We start from the raw sequence: 15902 nt of genomic DNA on the forward strand, positions 1-15902 counted from the left end.
GATAAACTGCCTCCCACGAACATGAAGAAGAATATATTGTATAACACTCTAACATTTTTTCTAACAGTTATTCTTTGTTTAGAAATCAAACTCATTGGCTCTAAAACATGTTTCTGTTAAAGAAAACAGAAAGCTCCTTTCTCCTATATGACCCAAATTAGGCAAAAGTACCCCAAATATTTTCTGCACCCTTAGGTTAATAAGAAAAGTCAGAATATCTCCTCCTCTCCCACATTATCTCCAACATTTATGTAAGAACAATATCCCAGGTGTCACCCAGGCTTGGCTATGGGGACACAAGGCCACATGGGTCATACCAGCTCCAGGTTCAAGGACTTGAAACCGGAAGCATCCTACGTTTGGCAGATGGCTGAAATCAAAGCATGTGATGCTAGAATATTGTATGGAATTGTATTTGATATTGGATAAGTGTAGAGAAAATAATTTAATCTGGCTGCTGTTTCTGATGCCCAGCAATATTAGTATCATTGTAATTTAAAAAAAAACAGAAAAGAAATCAAAGCCCCATTGAGCCCAGAAAGGGGAGGTAGACATTTTCCAGAAAATGTTTGTCACCACACACTTCTGTGTATTTTTTATATTATGTTTCTATATTTTTGTTAATCCTCACTCAAGGATATTTTTTAATTGATTGTTAGAGAGAGTGGAAGAAAGGAGGAGAGACACAGAGAGAAAAACATGATGTAAGAGAAACACATCAATTAGTTGCCTCCCCCACATGCATGGACCACCCTTTAGTCTCTGGGCCGATGCTCTATCCACTGAGCCAAACAGGCTAGGGCCACACTCCTGTTTTTTGTTTGTTTGTTTGTTTTTCATGTCCTCTTGTTCTTAACAGACATATCTGCCAAAATAGACCTTTGGAATTAGATCAGATTAGAATACTAAACTTGATGAGTTCTTCAAAAACACAATGTTAGCTGAGGACCAATAGGAGAAAAGTGGTCACAGCTGTTCCAAAGCCAGAAAATAGCAGATAACTTATCATTGTCTGCTTTTCTTTCATATAAGTAGTTGAAATAAATGGGGGGGGGGGAAGAACATTAGTAAAAAGATATATTCAAAATGAAGAGTTTTCTTTCTTAACACAAGCTATTTTTTAATATATATTTTATTGATTTCAGAGAGGAAGAGAAAAGGAGAGAGACAGAAACATCCATGAAAGAGGCACATCAATCAGCTGCCTGCTACACACCCTCCACTGGGAATCTAGTCTGCAACCTAGGCATGTGCCCTCACTGGGAATTGAATCTGGGACCTCTTGGTCCATGGGATGATGCTCAGTCCACTGAGCTATACCAACCAGGCACAAGCTATTAAAATTTTTTTTTCAGTTACCTATATGGTAAAAGGAACCACATATATCAAATTCAGAGCCTTCAAACTTTTTACTTTCCACCCTGTTATGTTTGTTCATAGTCTATCTCTACCTTTGAATTCTGAGATTACTGAGAGCAGACTGTGGCCTGTTTTATATTATATTCCACATTTCAACCAGAGTGCCTATCCCTTATAGGGGCTAAATAAATTCACTTGGGTGAATTATTAGTTACCAAAAATACTCAATGATACTAGTTGAACAAGAGTTTGTCTTGGACTTCTCCCTTGGAATTTATGTAAACAGAGTATTTATTACTATTGTTTTTCAGTGATAATACCTTTAAATTTCCAGAATTGTACCACATGATAAGCATTTTCCTATCAAATAGTTTTAATATTTGGGAGCTTAAAAGAATAACACTTCAGAACTTTTATAGATATTCGAATTTTGAGGATGTAAATATTTTCCTAAATCAACTAACAAAATTATATAACAATGTTGGATAAAAATAACCAGAATGGATTTGATCTCATTAAAACACAAAACAAAACAAAAGTTCTAAGGTTTAACATCTTATTAAACTTGACCTAAGCCAAATGTCTAGAGGAAAGGAGTAGTTCAATGAGTAAAAAAGAGCAAAACTTCCAAGTATCAGAGAGGTTTGACCAGAGCAAATCAAGCCTGAAATTGGACTTCTCTCTATAAAATTGGCCACAGGATCTGGAGAGATGAATTCTAGCTGACTTACGGTAAAAATAGAGTGAAACTAAGGAAAGAAGGTTGCTTTGGTCATTAAGCAGGACATTAAGTTTATATTGGATTTGCCTGTGGATGGATACAGCTTGATTTCCTAAATTCTGTGTTTACATGGAATTTAAAATATTATTTAGTAACTAAATACATTTTTTAGGAGACCATCATGAGCACCAAAAATTGAGAAATGTCCTATTGCTATTTATCTAAATTATTTAAAAAATAAATTCACAGAGAGTCAGAGAGGAAGGAAGGGGATCTGTAATGTTTGAACATAGTCCTTTGGGAGCTTTGCCAGTGGAGAGCCCGAGGTGACTAAGAGACAACTTCAGTGTGCTGGGAATAAATATCACCCATGAGGTAAAAGCAAGTTGAACTTAGAAAGGTAGAAATCCCGCATGACATTAGAGGTGTTGTGATTAAAGACATTAATTAGTTCGTTAAGTTTTTAACATAGATATTTTGGATGACTATTGATAGATATGATGTAGGTGAAGCTTACAAACCTGAATCGCTGGTTAACTATTTAGAAACTTCTACTTGTTGATGTTTTTAAAAATTATCTTACTCTAGCTAATTATTTGAAATGTGTAATATTTAAATTACAGAACAAATTAATTAAATTTGGTTCCAGTAAAAACGAAGACAAGGACGTTAACAAGAAGAAAAGCCATCTATTCACCTTTCAAGCCATCTATTCACCTTTCAAGGTTCTTTCCTCAGAGCAAACTGACACTAATCACACTCTATAGAAATAAAAACATTTTTATTGTACCAACCCCAAAGCATTCCTAATCATTGGCAACAAGAGCTGAGTTTCCATGTAGTGTGATTCTAGAAGCTATTTCAGACAGCTAATTCGAGATAAGATTTGGGCCTTTTATAAGCCACTAACTAGTTATTTTCAAACCATTCAAAACACATACCAAACCCTCAGGAGTATGGACTAAGTTTGAAATTTTATATTTAATAAATGTCTGTATTATTTAAAAGGTCTATTAGGTGTTTTTTGTTGTTGTTGTTGTTGTTGTTGTTTTATGCTATGTTGATACAAACATAGGGGAGTCTATAAAACAATTGTCTAGATTTTTCAGGCCCAAACCACTTTTTGCTTAATCACCTACTTCAGTTAAAACATTTTTCACTGTGGGATGGAAGAAAAGGTAAAGATAATCTAATTGAAATACAACATTAGACTTATGGCTAATATAAAATAGATAAAAAATATTAAAATATAACCCAAGTCAGAATTCTGCTTTTTAAGACAAATTTAGAACTTATAGATTTGAAATAATTTTTAAGGGTATTTTTCAAAACCTTTATTTAAAACAATGGAGAAACAGCTGCCCACAGAACTGAGATAAAATTCAATCCCAAATCACAAATCTTGTTAGGGCAAAAGATGGAACTATCTAGTTTTTTGGTGTTTGTTTTTTTAAATTAAAATTTAATTTGTTTTGTTTACACTGCATGTCTGTTTTATCCTGGATGTCTCTGGTTTCATGCTGATATAAAGCAATATCACTTGAGAGAGAGAGAGAGCATATACATACACAAATATTGTATTTTGCATATATGAGAATATATGTGTATGAACACTTGTGTACATAGATTCATGAGTATGGAAGAGTACATTAGACAGGGTTATGTAATATTCAGAATCCTTAGAAAGAAAAAAAAAGGTATGCAAACTGGGCAATTTAAGGAGAATTTAATAGGACAATTAATAAAAATATAGGGAATTCAGAAGAGAAAGTAAAGTTAATCCAGCAATGGGTGAAGGGGAGGGACCAGCTCTGAGACCAGCTCTGTGGAGAGCATTGTCTGGCAGGAGCTGGGTGGACTTCACTCCCATTCTCTGACAGCGCCACCTATTGGCCAAGCCCAACCAAAAACTGGATGGCAAGGCTGCCTATAGACCAAGTTCACTCAGGTCTATCAGGGGCAGAGGGCAGGGTTGGAAAAGTGGAGTGAATTGGGAAGGGCAAGTGAAACTGTCCAGGATAGTATACTTACTCTCTCTCTCTCTCTCTCTCTCTCTCTCTCTCTCTCTCTCTCTCTCTCTCTCTCTCTCTCCTTTCTCTCTCCTCTCCGTAAAGGGAAATGTGATAAAGACAATATTGCCCTTTGTATAAGCTGAGTAAACAGGAAACTACTGTGAAATTAAAGTTGTTTAGCAGTTTATCTTGTCTTACAGTTAATTAGCGCTCTTTAGGAACCACTTTGTGTTCTCCTTAGAAGCCAACTAACAAGCCATTTTGGACTGACTATTACTACACACAAAAGGAGGGGCGCTCTTACCACTCCGGGTGATGATGGGTCCTGCAGAGAGGATGGCATTTCCAGAAGTGCTCTGGGGGCTCCACGTGGTCCTCCTCCTTGCGTCCCTCCTCTCTCTGTGGCTGCAACTCTGAGGAGTTAATGAAAACAAATGAAACTCCACACTGGCACAAAATGGTTTCTTTATGGCCATTGGGAAAGCAGATTCTTTTGGAAGAGATACCACATGTTTAATTTTATTCATTTACTTCTGTGCATTTATTTACTTTACATATAACTGCTACAGTGTTTCTTATCCTGGCTTGGGCCACATTTCTTATTTCCTCCCGTTATAGTGGTGCATTGCCTCATTAATTTACACAGCCCAGTGGCTCTCCTGAAAAAAAAAAGAGCTGTGTTTATCAAACTTCCCCTCTTTTATTTCTCTCAAGCCTTTAATAAATCTTTCCTGAAATGTTGGTCAGCACAGAGCCAAGGTAATGTGGACTCTCCATTTAACCCCATCTGATATAGCTAGTTAGAACTAAGCTAGTCTATAACAATAAAGAAAACCATGAATTTGAACATAAATATAAACATACTAAAGTCATTTCATGTTTATAAAATGTGCCTGTATTTTTCTCAGATTAATATTGACATGGCCCTAGAAGGTCTGTCAACAATGGCAATATTTTTTTATTCAATAGTAAATGGGTGTATAGTTTATGTGATGGCTTTCAGCTCTTCAGAGTCTCAACTTTTACAGCTTTTAATTTTTAATTTTAAAGATGGATTCCTAGGCCATCTGGGCAATCTCCCTTTCTAGTGCCAGTTCTGCCCCCTCCCCAGGTTTTCCTTCACCTTCCCCTCTGCTCCACAGCCTTACTGGAGGTTCCCTGGCTACTCTGTTTCAGTGTCTGTCACTTTGACCGTTCTTTGGCATGAAGTGTCTTTTGCAGTCTTGGTTTATTTTTTCCTTTTGGGTCCATCCATCTTCTGGCACAGCTCAAGGTTCATCTCTTCCACCAACCCTCCTAATATCTTCTCCTTCGTCTCCCTCACAATGATGGGCGCTGCCTCTTACTACAGCCCATATCTCTGTCTGCCTTGTGCCATAACATTTTTCTCTTGTTTCATTTCATGACTATTTCTGCTACTAAAGGATGAGCTTACTGAGTTCAGAATTCATGCATGCATCTCTGTATTCCCAGTACAATGCTAGGCACAAAGTCGGCGTTCAATAGATCTCGACTGGATGAATGAATAAATCCTACTGCAAACAGTTTGACCTGATGCACATCCACTCTCACTATAGAAATTAGTAAGCTTAAATCAATTTGACAGTTTAGACTAAAGTTGCTCAGAAACATACGGGCATAAGGAAGGGGCAGTCATCAGCTCTGCAGAGCTTGGTCACGCAGTGCAGGAAGACGGTGGACATTTTCTGATTCTTGTGCTTCACAAATCGGAACACTTCAAAGGAGAACCGGCCCTGCTGGCTTCTGCCGTTTTCAATGACCGTGGTCTGCGGATCTTTGTCGCAGCTGCATTTTTGGGGATGTGAAAACAGGATGTTATTGGAAATTACCAGCCCATTGGGACTTGTAAATAAATCTCTGCAGTCTTAAAAAGTACCCCACTACATTAAGAGCTAACAAAATCATGCCATGCTAGAGACACTTAATAAGAGAATAAGCTAGCTCAACAGAGGTGATAAGAATGACTGTGATCATAGAACATAAATAGATCAGTTCCTGATTATGATATTACTGTCAATTTTTAGAGGCAATTTCACATGGTAACAATAAAAAATATTATATATATATATATCCTCCCATCTTTGACCCTGTCCATACTAATCACACAGTCACATCCACATATAAACCTGCCAGAGGTGATCCCACTTGCCTGTGTTCTCCAAGGAATGTACAAAAAGAAGCACAAGCAACATATTCTTATTGTTCCTTCCTTCTTGCACAAGCTGTAGCACAATCTATATGTTTGGACCTTGCTTTTTTTTTTTTTTTTTTTTTTACTTAGCAATGTACCATAAAAGATCTTTCCATATCAATACTTAGTGAGCCTCCTCATTCTTTATCCACAGCTGTATAGTATTCCACTTGACAGAGTTTATTTAGTTACCTAATTGTGTATCCTTGAATATTTTGCTTTTTTACAAACAGAGTAAATAATAGGTTGCCTTTATAATGCAGCATTTTGAACATGTGCAGGGTATTTATGCAATATATCTGTGAGATTAATTGATAGAGTTTGCTACATTGCCCTCTATAAATATTGTTACATTTTTGTACTTCCTCAGTAATATATGAAAAGAAAAAAAATCCCCATTTTCCCCCAGAGCTACAGGAACAATGCCTATGGAAAAAAAATGTTTGGATTGTCCCCTATTTGATAGGAAAAATAAACTACTACCATATGATTATTATTTACATTTTTTGTATGCCTTAGAGCCACTTTGTGTTTCTTAATCTGAAAACTGCTTATGTCCTTTGCCCACATTTCTATTTTTGGCCTTTCCATTCTGATTTCTACAAGTTCTTTATGTGTTAGGAAGAGGGCATCCTTGCTTCTTTTATAAGTTGCATATTGTTTTAATTTGTTGTTTGGTTTTGGACATTCCTCACAGTTTGAGTATGTGTGTGTGTGTGTCTGCATGTGTGCACACATACACACTTTTATTTTTGTTATATTTTCAATATTTTCTTTTATGGTGTCTCATATTTGGGTTGAAGACAGAATTTCCATATTCCGAAGTTTTAAAATATTTCTTATGTCAATATATTTTTCAACCACTTTTAAAGGTGTAGTTTTTATACTTAAGTTAATAATCTGTGTAAAGTTTATTATGGTGTATTGAGTGAAGTATACAATAGATCCAGTACTATATTTTCTCATGGTTATCCATTATCCAGCACTATTTTAAAAACCTCTGTTTAACCCACTGCTTTGTGATATCACAGCCTACCATATAGCAAATTCCCACATTTTGGATCTATTTCTCAGCTTATGTGTCTAGTCTTACATAGTATCACATTTAATTCATATTTTTAGAGTTTTTATTAACTACTAGTGGCCTGGTGCATGGAATTTCTGCACATGGGGGGGGGGGGGGTGGTGTCCCTCAGCCTGGCCTGCACCCTCTCCAATCTGGGACCCCTCAAAGGATGTCCTACTGTCGGTTTACAGAGATTGGGCCTAAACTGGCAGTCAGACATCCTTCTCGCAATCTGGGTCTGCTGGCTCCTAACCATTCATCTGCCTGCCCGCCTGATTGCCCTTAACCACTCTGCCTGCTAGCCTGCTCGCCCCCAAATGCCCCCCCTGACAGCCTGATCACCCCCAACTATCCCTCCCTGCTGGCCTGCTCACCCCAATCTGCCCTCCCCACTGGCCTGCTCCCCCCAACTCTTCCCCTGCTGGTCTGCTCACCCCCAACCTTCCTCCCTCACCAACCTGATCACCCCTAATGGCCTCCCCACCAGCCTGATCACCCACAACTGCCCTCCCCTCTTGGCCTCTAACTGCCTCTACCTCGGTCTCACCACCATGGCTTTGTCAGGAAGAACATCCAGAAGGTCTCCCAGTCTAATTAGCATATTATCTTTTCACTAGTATAGATAGATGCCTGGTACAAGGGCCGGGGCTGGCTGGTTTGCCTTGAAGGATACCCCAGATCAAGGTGGGGGTTCCCTTGGGGAATGGGACAGCCTGGGCAAGGGGTCTGTGGTGGTTTGCAGGTTGGCCATACCCCCTTCAGGGTGGGGGGTCCCTGCTGAGGTGCCTGGCCAGCCTGGGTGAGGGGCTGATGGCTGTTTCCCCAGCCCCTCCTTGAGTGGAGGCCAGGGCAGATGGGAAGCTTGACTTCCTTCATCACCATGGGCCACCCAAGCCTCCTGCTCACTCCAACTCCATGGCTGCTGCCATCTTTGTTGGGTTAATTTGCATACTCACTCCTGATTGGCTGGTGGACATAGCAGAGGGATGGTCAATTTGCATGTTTCTCTTTTATTAAAGTAGATAATATCTAGTAGGGCTATACCTTCATTTCCATGTTTTTTATTATTGTTTTTATGAAGTTGTACTTTATCACTTATTTCTTGATTTGAGTACCTTGTACTCTATTTTATGTTTTTTTAAATAACTTAATTATTCCTTATATTTTCTAAAGTGTTGATTCATAATTCCATTTCTGATCCAAATGTTATTTAAAAGTTTTAAAGTTCCAAGTGGTAGTGACTTTCTGTTTCCTGATATTGTTTTAAATTGCTAGCTATCAATAAATATTGATAGTTTATTTATTATGTCACTTAAACTTCTATATCCTTATTTAATTATCAGCCACCAGAACTAAGTTTTCCGAGAGCGAGTAATTAATCTTCACTTTTATTATATTTCTGACTATGTTCCTCTAGTTTCCATTTTGTGAAAGCTTCAATATTATTCAATGTCCTTTCATTATGTTGGTACAAATTTCTTTAATTTAGGAGAGTATTCTTGAGCTACATTTTTAAATGTTTGTTTTATTCTATTATGTTGGTTTCTTTGGGGGATTCCAATTATGCATATTTACATGAATTTAGTTCCCTTTGCCATCTATTATTTCTACCGTTTCTACTCTAACCTTTTTGTTGTCTCCTTCACATTTGCTTCTTCTTAATTGAATTTCTTATTTTTATTTTCCATGTCCCCACTATACTGTCTGCTGTGACTATTTTCCTTTGCACACCTTCTAACTATGTCCTCCATTTGGAAGAGATTTTTTTTTCAATTTCATCTAAAATTCTCCCAATTCTCTTTTCACAGTTTCATGACCTTAAATTTTACTGTTCTTCCTGACCTGAGTTCTTTTGATTGTATCTTCATAAATATAATTACTTCTTAAATTTTAAAACAAAATTATTGTTAGAATATTTGATTACAAATCTATGTGTTTCATGGCAACATTTATTATTATTATACAATATTTTAATCATCACCCAGGATATGTTGAGAGGAAGAGAAAGAGAGATATATCAATGTGAGAAACATTGGTTGATTGCCTCCATTACACAATTGGACTGGGGATCGAACCCACAACCTTTTGGTGTATGGGATGGCATTCCAACCAATTGAGCTACCCAACCAGCACATGAAAATATTTTTCCTAATGAGTTTAATTCATCCTTAACAATTTTTTTTTCTGACAGTTTTGCATTTCTTTTGTAGTATATAGGAACATTGTCAGAAATGCCTTAATCTATTTATATATATATATATATATATATATATATATATATATATATATATAATCATTGCAACTGAAATAACCAAATGGATGATTGAACAGACTGCTTGGGGCAACCAGGTTGGTAGGGGTATTAGTGAGGGATGACCAAATGACTAAACAAGCAAGCTGTATGGGGCAACCAGGCCAGCAGGGGGTTAGTGAGAACCAACTAAATGACTGAGCAGTGGCTGTGTGGGGTGACCAGGCTGGCTTGAGGGAGGGGAGGAAATGAGTGACCAGGATGGTGGAGGGGAAGTTGGGGGCAACCAGGCCAGCAGGGGAGGCAGTAAGGGGTGACCAGGCATGCAAGCATGTGAGCAGTTAGGAGCCAGTGGTCCCAGATTGTGAGAGGGATGTCCTACTGCAGGTTTAGGCCTGATTCTCAGGATCAGGGAAAGGGGACTGCCCCCATGCATGAATTTCATGCACTGGGCCTCTAATTCATATATGAAAGAGTTGGATATCCCCAGACCTGTTTGTTTATTTGTTTGTTTTGTTTTTACCTTGGGGACTCATAGGGTAATGTAGAATATTAATGACCTTCCTCAAGGGTTTCCCCAATTCATGGGCTATAACAGGCAATTTTTTTTTTAATAATGTAAATGTGCAACTGAGTTTTCTCTTCCCTTTGTTTCTCAAGTTTATTCATGAGAATATTCCACCATTTTCTCTTAATCTTTTTTTTTAATTTTTTTTTATTTTATTGATTTTTTACAGAGAGGAAGGTAAAGAGATAGAGCTAGAAACGTTGATAAGAGAGAAACATCGACCAGCTGCCTCTTGCACACCCCCTACTGGGGATGTGCCTGCAACCAACCTACATGCCCTTGACCAGAATCGAACCTGGGACCTTTCAGTCCGCAGACCGACGCTCTACTGCTGAGCCAAACTGGTTTCGGCCATTTTCTCTTAATCTTAAGTGCTTTTATTAGCACTATCATATTTTGGATTTTCTATGGGCTTTCTTTCCTCCTAGTTTTACTGAAAATGGCATTTTGGAGATCTCTCTTAGTTACTCATCACACTCTTCTATAGTTTCCAACAAGAAAACTGAAAAGTTTGAGAACTAAACTGAAGCCAGGATCATACCAGATAGAAGTCTGATAATTGTGTTCTACATTGGCAATTTGTGATTATTATAGACATTTTGGAAAAAGAAAAATCTCAGAACAAAATTATCCACAATTTCATCATGCATTAGTAATCTCCATGAACCATTTTATGTATTTCCTTACAGTCCTTTCTATCATATATAACATAAATGAAGTTAGCTGTACATATAATCAGATATGATTCTTTCACTTTATACTTAATACAATTAAATTTTAAGAACTATATATTTCAAATATAGAAACACCAAGAAGATGGAAAGGGAGAAAGCAAAATACAACCAACCATTTTTTTTTTCTATTTTACAAATAATTACATGATTGCAGTGCCTGGGTGAGCTCTCAATTTACTGGTTCTCTGTAATTCACCTAGCCATTTCCTCATTGCTGAACATCCAGTTTGTTCCCATGTTTACCATTTTAAATAGCACTGATAGACCAGAAAATTATCAATATTTTAGAATATGCTTTCCAATTTGTAAACATAAAGTCAAAGAACATGAAATCTTTTAAGGATTTTGATAACCTTTCTCAACAATATTGCCCAAATTAACACTTCCAGCAATACAATATGAGTATCAGTTTGACCATAACCTCTGAACATCATCTTCACCTTGATTAGCCATTAAAATAGATTCTTTTGGTTTCTCATCATATTACTCTCATCGTGTGTCAATAAACAGCAGTGATCTGAGCCAAGTGCATTTTGTAAGGATGATTAGAAGCCATTGCTTGACTCTCAAGTCTGTTCTGCTATCAGATAAAAATGCTGAAAGGGAACTGAGATGATTGAATGTTTTTATGATCAATGTCCCCTTTCCCCAAATTTAGATTACATTCACTCTATCACTGTCTATTGGGGAATGAAGTTGAAGTTACTGGCTCTAATAAAAAAAAAATGAATAAGAGGCTATTTTATACTTTCATATTAAATACTGATAAATGGAAAAAAGCATTTTGGGGTCTAAATTATCTAGACCATTACTTTAACTTTACTCTCCTTTTGATTTGCGAAGAGTCAAGTGTAACTGTGAATAAATAGTACCCCCCCATTGCCTTTCTCTTATTGACAATAATAGCCTAGCCATGCTTTTGCTAAGACAGTGAAATATTCCCATATATCCTACACGTGAATAAAGCATCTTTGATGAACCTAACTTACTTGCAACTCTCATTCAACAATAGCCTCATCAGCATTTCCTGCTGAAAACTGGTCTCAACTTTTATATTTACAGCTTTATAAGGAATAAAAGATCAAAATGTAAAACTTTACATTTAAAAACTATTATATAAAAGTATCCTATAATTTATATCAATGGCTTGTATTTTCCAATTCAATTACCTACAATTTAGTTTTTGCTATCAATGCAGGACTTAGACACCTACCTAAGGAAGAGATCATACCGAATATCATCATTTGGATTCCCTGATGGGGTTGTGTAGCAATAATCCATTAAGACATTCCATCTGCAGGAAGAGGCAAACAAAATCTAGAGTCACAACTCCTTTGGGTAAGGCAAGTAAATATTGACACCTGTCTTAACCCATGAAATATAGTTTTTTGTTAGTTATTTGCAGAAGATTCTTATTGATTAAGACATTCTCCTAAACTCAAAGGTGTTTTAAAATCTGTAATAAGTTGCCATCCTACATCAAATGGCTGTGTGTACAAGGCAACTGAAGGGTCAAAGCCTGAGAAAACAAAACCCAAAAGTGAGCTGCATAGACGCTCCTAAGTTCACTGTGAAGAATGGTAGTTTGTTTCCAAAAGTTACTGTCTCTAACAGATGACAAGAATATTACAATGCCACATACAGCAAAGGAGTTCGGTGTGTAAATTTCGCGCACTACATTATGCCAGAATCAGTGGCGATGGATAGAAGAAAGCCGTGAGGCAAAGACATGGCCTTCCTCCACAAAGCCAGACTATGCCTATATTTGTACATTACTTCATTTCTACTCTGGTGTTATAAAAATTACTAGTCCATGGGAATTGAATGCCAATAAAAGAAGACACATGGCCGAAACCGGTTTGGCTCAGTGGTAGAGCATCGGTCTGCGGACTGAAAGGTCCCAGGTTCGATTCTGGTTAGGGGCATGTACATTGGTTGCGGTCACATCCCCGGTGGGGGGTGTGCAGGAGGCAGCTGGTCGATGTTTCTCTCTCATCGACATTTCTAGCTCTCTATCTCCCTCCCTTCCTCTCTGTAAAAAATCAATAAAATATGTTTTAAAAAAAAAGAAGACAGAGAGAAACTACGAACCAAATTTCTAAAGTATAATAATATCTTCAGGATACAAAGTTTAAGTAATAATATGTGAGAAACCCAAAATAAGACTTTTACATATTACATTTTTATAGGAGAGGATTGGATCTTTAGTGTTTGAATTCTCTTTCAATTTTTATCATTCTAAATTTTCTAAGTATCATATGGAAATGGAATGATTTTTTTGGTGGTTTTTCTTTACATAGATGTTTCTGAGGATTATTTTATACAAATTTGGTCAAGATTCTTATGAAGAGAGTTCTTTAAGTTTTCAATAAACCCTTTTAATTGAATAGTAACATACAAATAGAAAAGCACACAAATCATAAGTTTTCACAAAATGATAACATCTGATTAATCATCTTTCAGGAGAAAAAAAACAAAAACAAAAACAAAAAACAGAATATTCTGGCATCTCAGATTTCCCATTCCCTCTTCCAGTCACTACCTCTCCTTCTTTATAGGAAGACTTGCTGTTTTTCCAATTAATGACATAAAAATGAGTGTTACCCCTTAATCTTTGTAATTTGTTATTTCTGTTTAGTAGCATGATCAAACATTGTGGCAATGACAGTACTTTTGAAATTGAAAGGAATGAGTTAACTTTGTGATTCATGAAGTTTTGCTGATTCATAAAACAGCAAAAATGTTTTAACCAGAAAAAGATAAGAGTGTGAAAGTACCTGCCATCCAGATTAGTGGCTTGCACAGCTGCAAATACTTTGGTTTTTAAAGGCAATCCTATACTCGGGATAATTAACTGTTGACTGTAGGTTGAATCCTAATGATGAAAAAAATAAACAATACATTATTGCCTTTCTAACAACAGTATATTTACCATTTAAAACAGTAATGCCATCCAAAAGGGGACAAATCAATGTATACCTACCAAACCAACTCCAAAAAGGACCTAGTTAATCTCCTAGTTCTTGTCAAAACTGTCCTAAACCATATCCAAGTAACAAACTCTTTTCCATGTATAAATCTTTTTTCCCTAGTTTACAATATATGAGATAAGTGAATTTAAATTATACTTAATTGTTAATAGTGAATGGTTAATATTTTGTTTGTTTCATATTCAATTGTTAATATTCAGTTTACTTAAACTAATATTTCATTTATTTAAAAAGTTTATTTAAATTATATCTGCATTAGTTTAAGCCCTTTGCCATGGGGATTGAATGTCTCTATACACTGGAAAATATTTACCTAAAATCACTATTCTGACAATTTCAAATTACTAAATTTAATAGAAACACTCCCCCCCCCCCCAAAAAAAAAGAGAGAGAGACCAACATGTTCTCCAAGTTACCAAAATGCTTGAACTATAGTTGTAAACTGTCAAATCATTTTGTCTGGAGGTAAATTATTTCTCTCAAATTCAGTAACTCTGAAGTTATTGTTATTTTGTAGCAAAAATAATTTTTAAATATTCATTATGCAATTTCAAAGTTATCAAGCAAGCAAGAAAAAATACAGAGCACATGTTTTAAAAGGCTGGGGAAAAAGGCAACAAATTTTGAATTTTTAAAATTAAAACAGTAATAGTTTGTATGTTTAACTTTTTAAAAAGTTATAATCATGTGGAATATTATTTCATTCCCAAATAAGCTGGATAAATGAGAGATTATGTGCTGTACTTATTTTCTTTATTTCTGTGCTAAATGATAATAGCTCCTCTAGCCATTTCAGATAGGTAGTATTTTTATTTAATTATCTTTCTGACTCCCTGTAGGGACAGAAAAAGACTTTTCCTTTTCTTTGTTGTGGCCTTCCACAATTTATAAAAAACACCTGGTAACTAAACCCATGATTATTAGCTCCTCTGTTCATACTGTGCTACAAGATAAGTTATTTTATTTTTTTAAAATATATTTTATTGATTGTGTACAGAGAGGAAGGGAGAGAGATAGAGAGTTATAAACATAGGTGAGAGAGAATCATCGTTCAGCTGCCTCTTGCACACCCCCTACTGGGGATATGCCTGAAACCAAGGTACATGCCCTTGACTGGAATTGAACCCAGGTCCCTTGAGTTCCCAAGCCGACTCTCTATCCATTGAGCCAAACAGGTTTCAGCAAGATAAGTTATTCTCAAGGCTACATTCTTGCATCCCCCTCCCCCTGCTGTTTCCACAGCACAAGGATAATTCATACCAAGTAGTCTCTATCTCTACTTAGTAGAAAGTTCCCCTATTCTCCTTTCCTTTAAACAAGCCTCTTTTAAATTATTTATAACTTTTTATCTAAGCTTGTTTTACAGGTTTGGGAGAAATACTGATATGATACCCCCCTAGGACATCTGTGGTACTATCTCCTAGAAAGCAAACAAATGGTAACTTTTCAGGACAACCCCTGGTATCTGCTCAACTTCCACAGAATCCCCCTTCCTTCCTTGTCCCTTAATAACAGCCACTGCCTAAAAGAGTAGGCCACCCTCTCTTCCCTGAGCTGTACTGACTAGCAATACTTGGCCCTTTCCTATCCTGGAAAGTAAAATAAACCTTCTCTCTACATCTGTTCTTTCAGTTGTGAATTCTTTCACCATCCTTATCACTTACTGGCCAAATCCTAAACCCTCCCTTTTCCAGCTTTCAAGTAATTTTTTCCCTAACTATCCAGCATTTTTCTCTTATATTTGCATCAATATTTCCCAGAAGAAACTTACTTCTTTACAAATATTATACTGCAATGTCATTTGCAAATAATGTAGTTTAATCATGAATCGTCACATTTTTTTCCTCCTAAAATTGCTTCTAAAAGATAGTTCTCTATTTTGGATAGTTGCCTTTACTCTTGTGAGTACAATATTGTCTCTAAAATAAATTACATTTATTTTAGTTTTTTATTCAATTTTTAAAAACATTCATTATTTCAGATTTACTA

General features: G+C 36.3%; 1 protein-coding gene across 1 annotated transcript in view; it reads right to left on the reverse strand.

Moving 5' to 3' along the window:
- The window catches only part of ZPLD1 (zona pellucida like domain containing 1), a gene marked incomplete at its 3' end in the record, with an annotated part of 63862 nt that overhangs the window by 2029 nt on the left and 45931 nt on the right, over window positions 1-15902 (reverse strand). The window contains exons 6-9 of the mRNA XM_084871789.1: window positions 13701-13798; window positions 12137-12217; window positions 5727-5898; window positions 4397-4505 (exon numbers count right to left, since the gene is read on the reverse strand). Coding sequence (XP_084727915.1) covers window positions 4397-4505; window positions 5727-5898; window positions 12137-12217; window positions 13701-13798 — 460 coding nt within the window. The remainder of the gene's footprint in view (window positions 1-4396; window positions 4506-5726; window positions 5899-12136; window positions 12218-13700; window positions 13799-15902) is intronic.

Source organism: Pipistrellus hanaki, assembly GCF_964339955.1.
Source record: "Pipistrellus hanaki genome assembly, chromosome: 2".
NCBI lineage: Eukaryota > Metazoa > Chordata > Mammalia > Chiroptera > Vespertilionidae > Pipistrellus > Pipistrellus hanaki.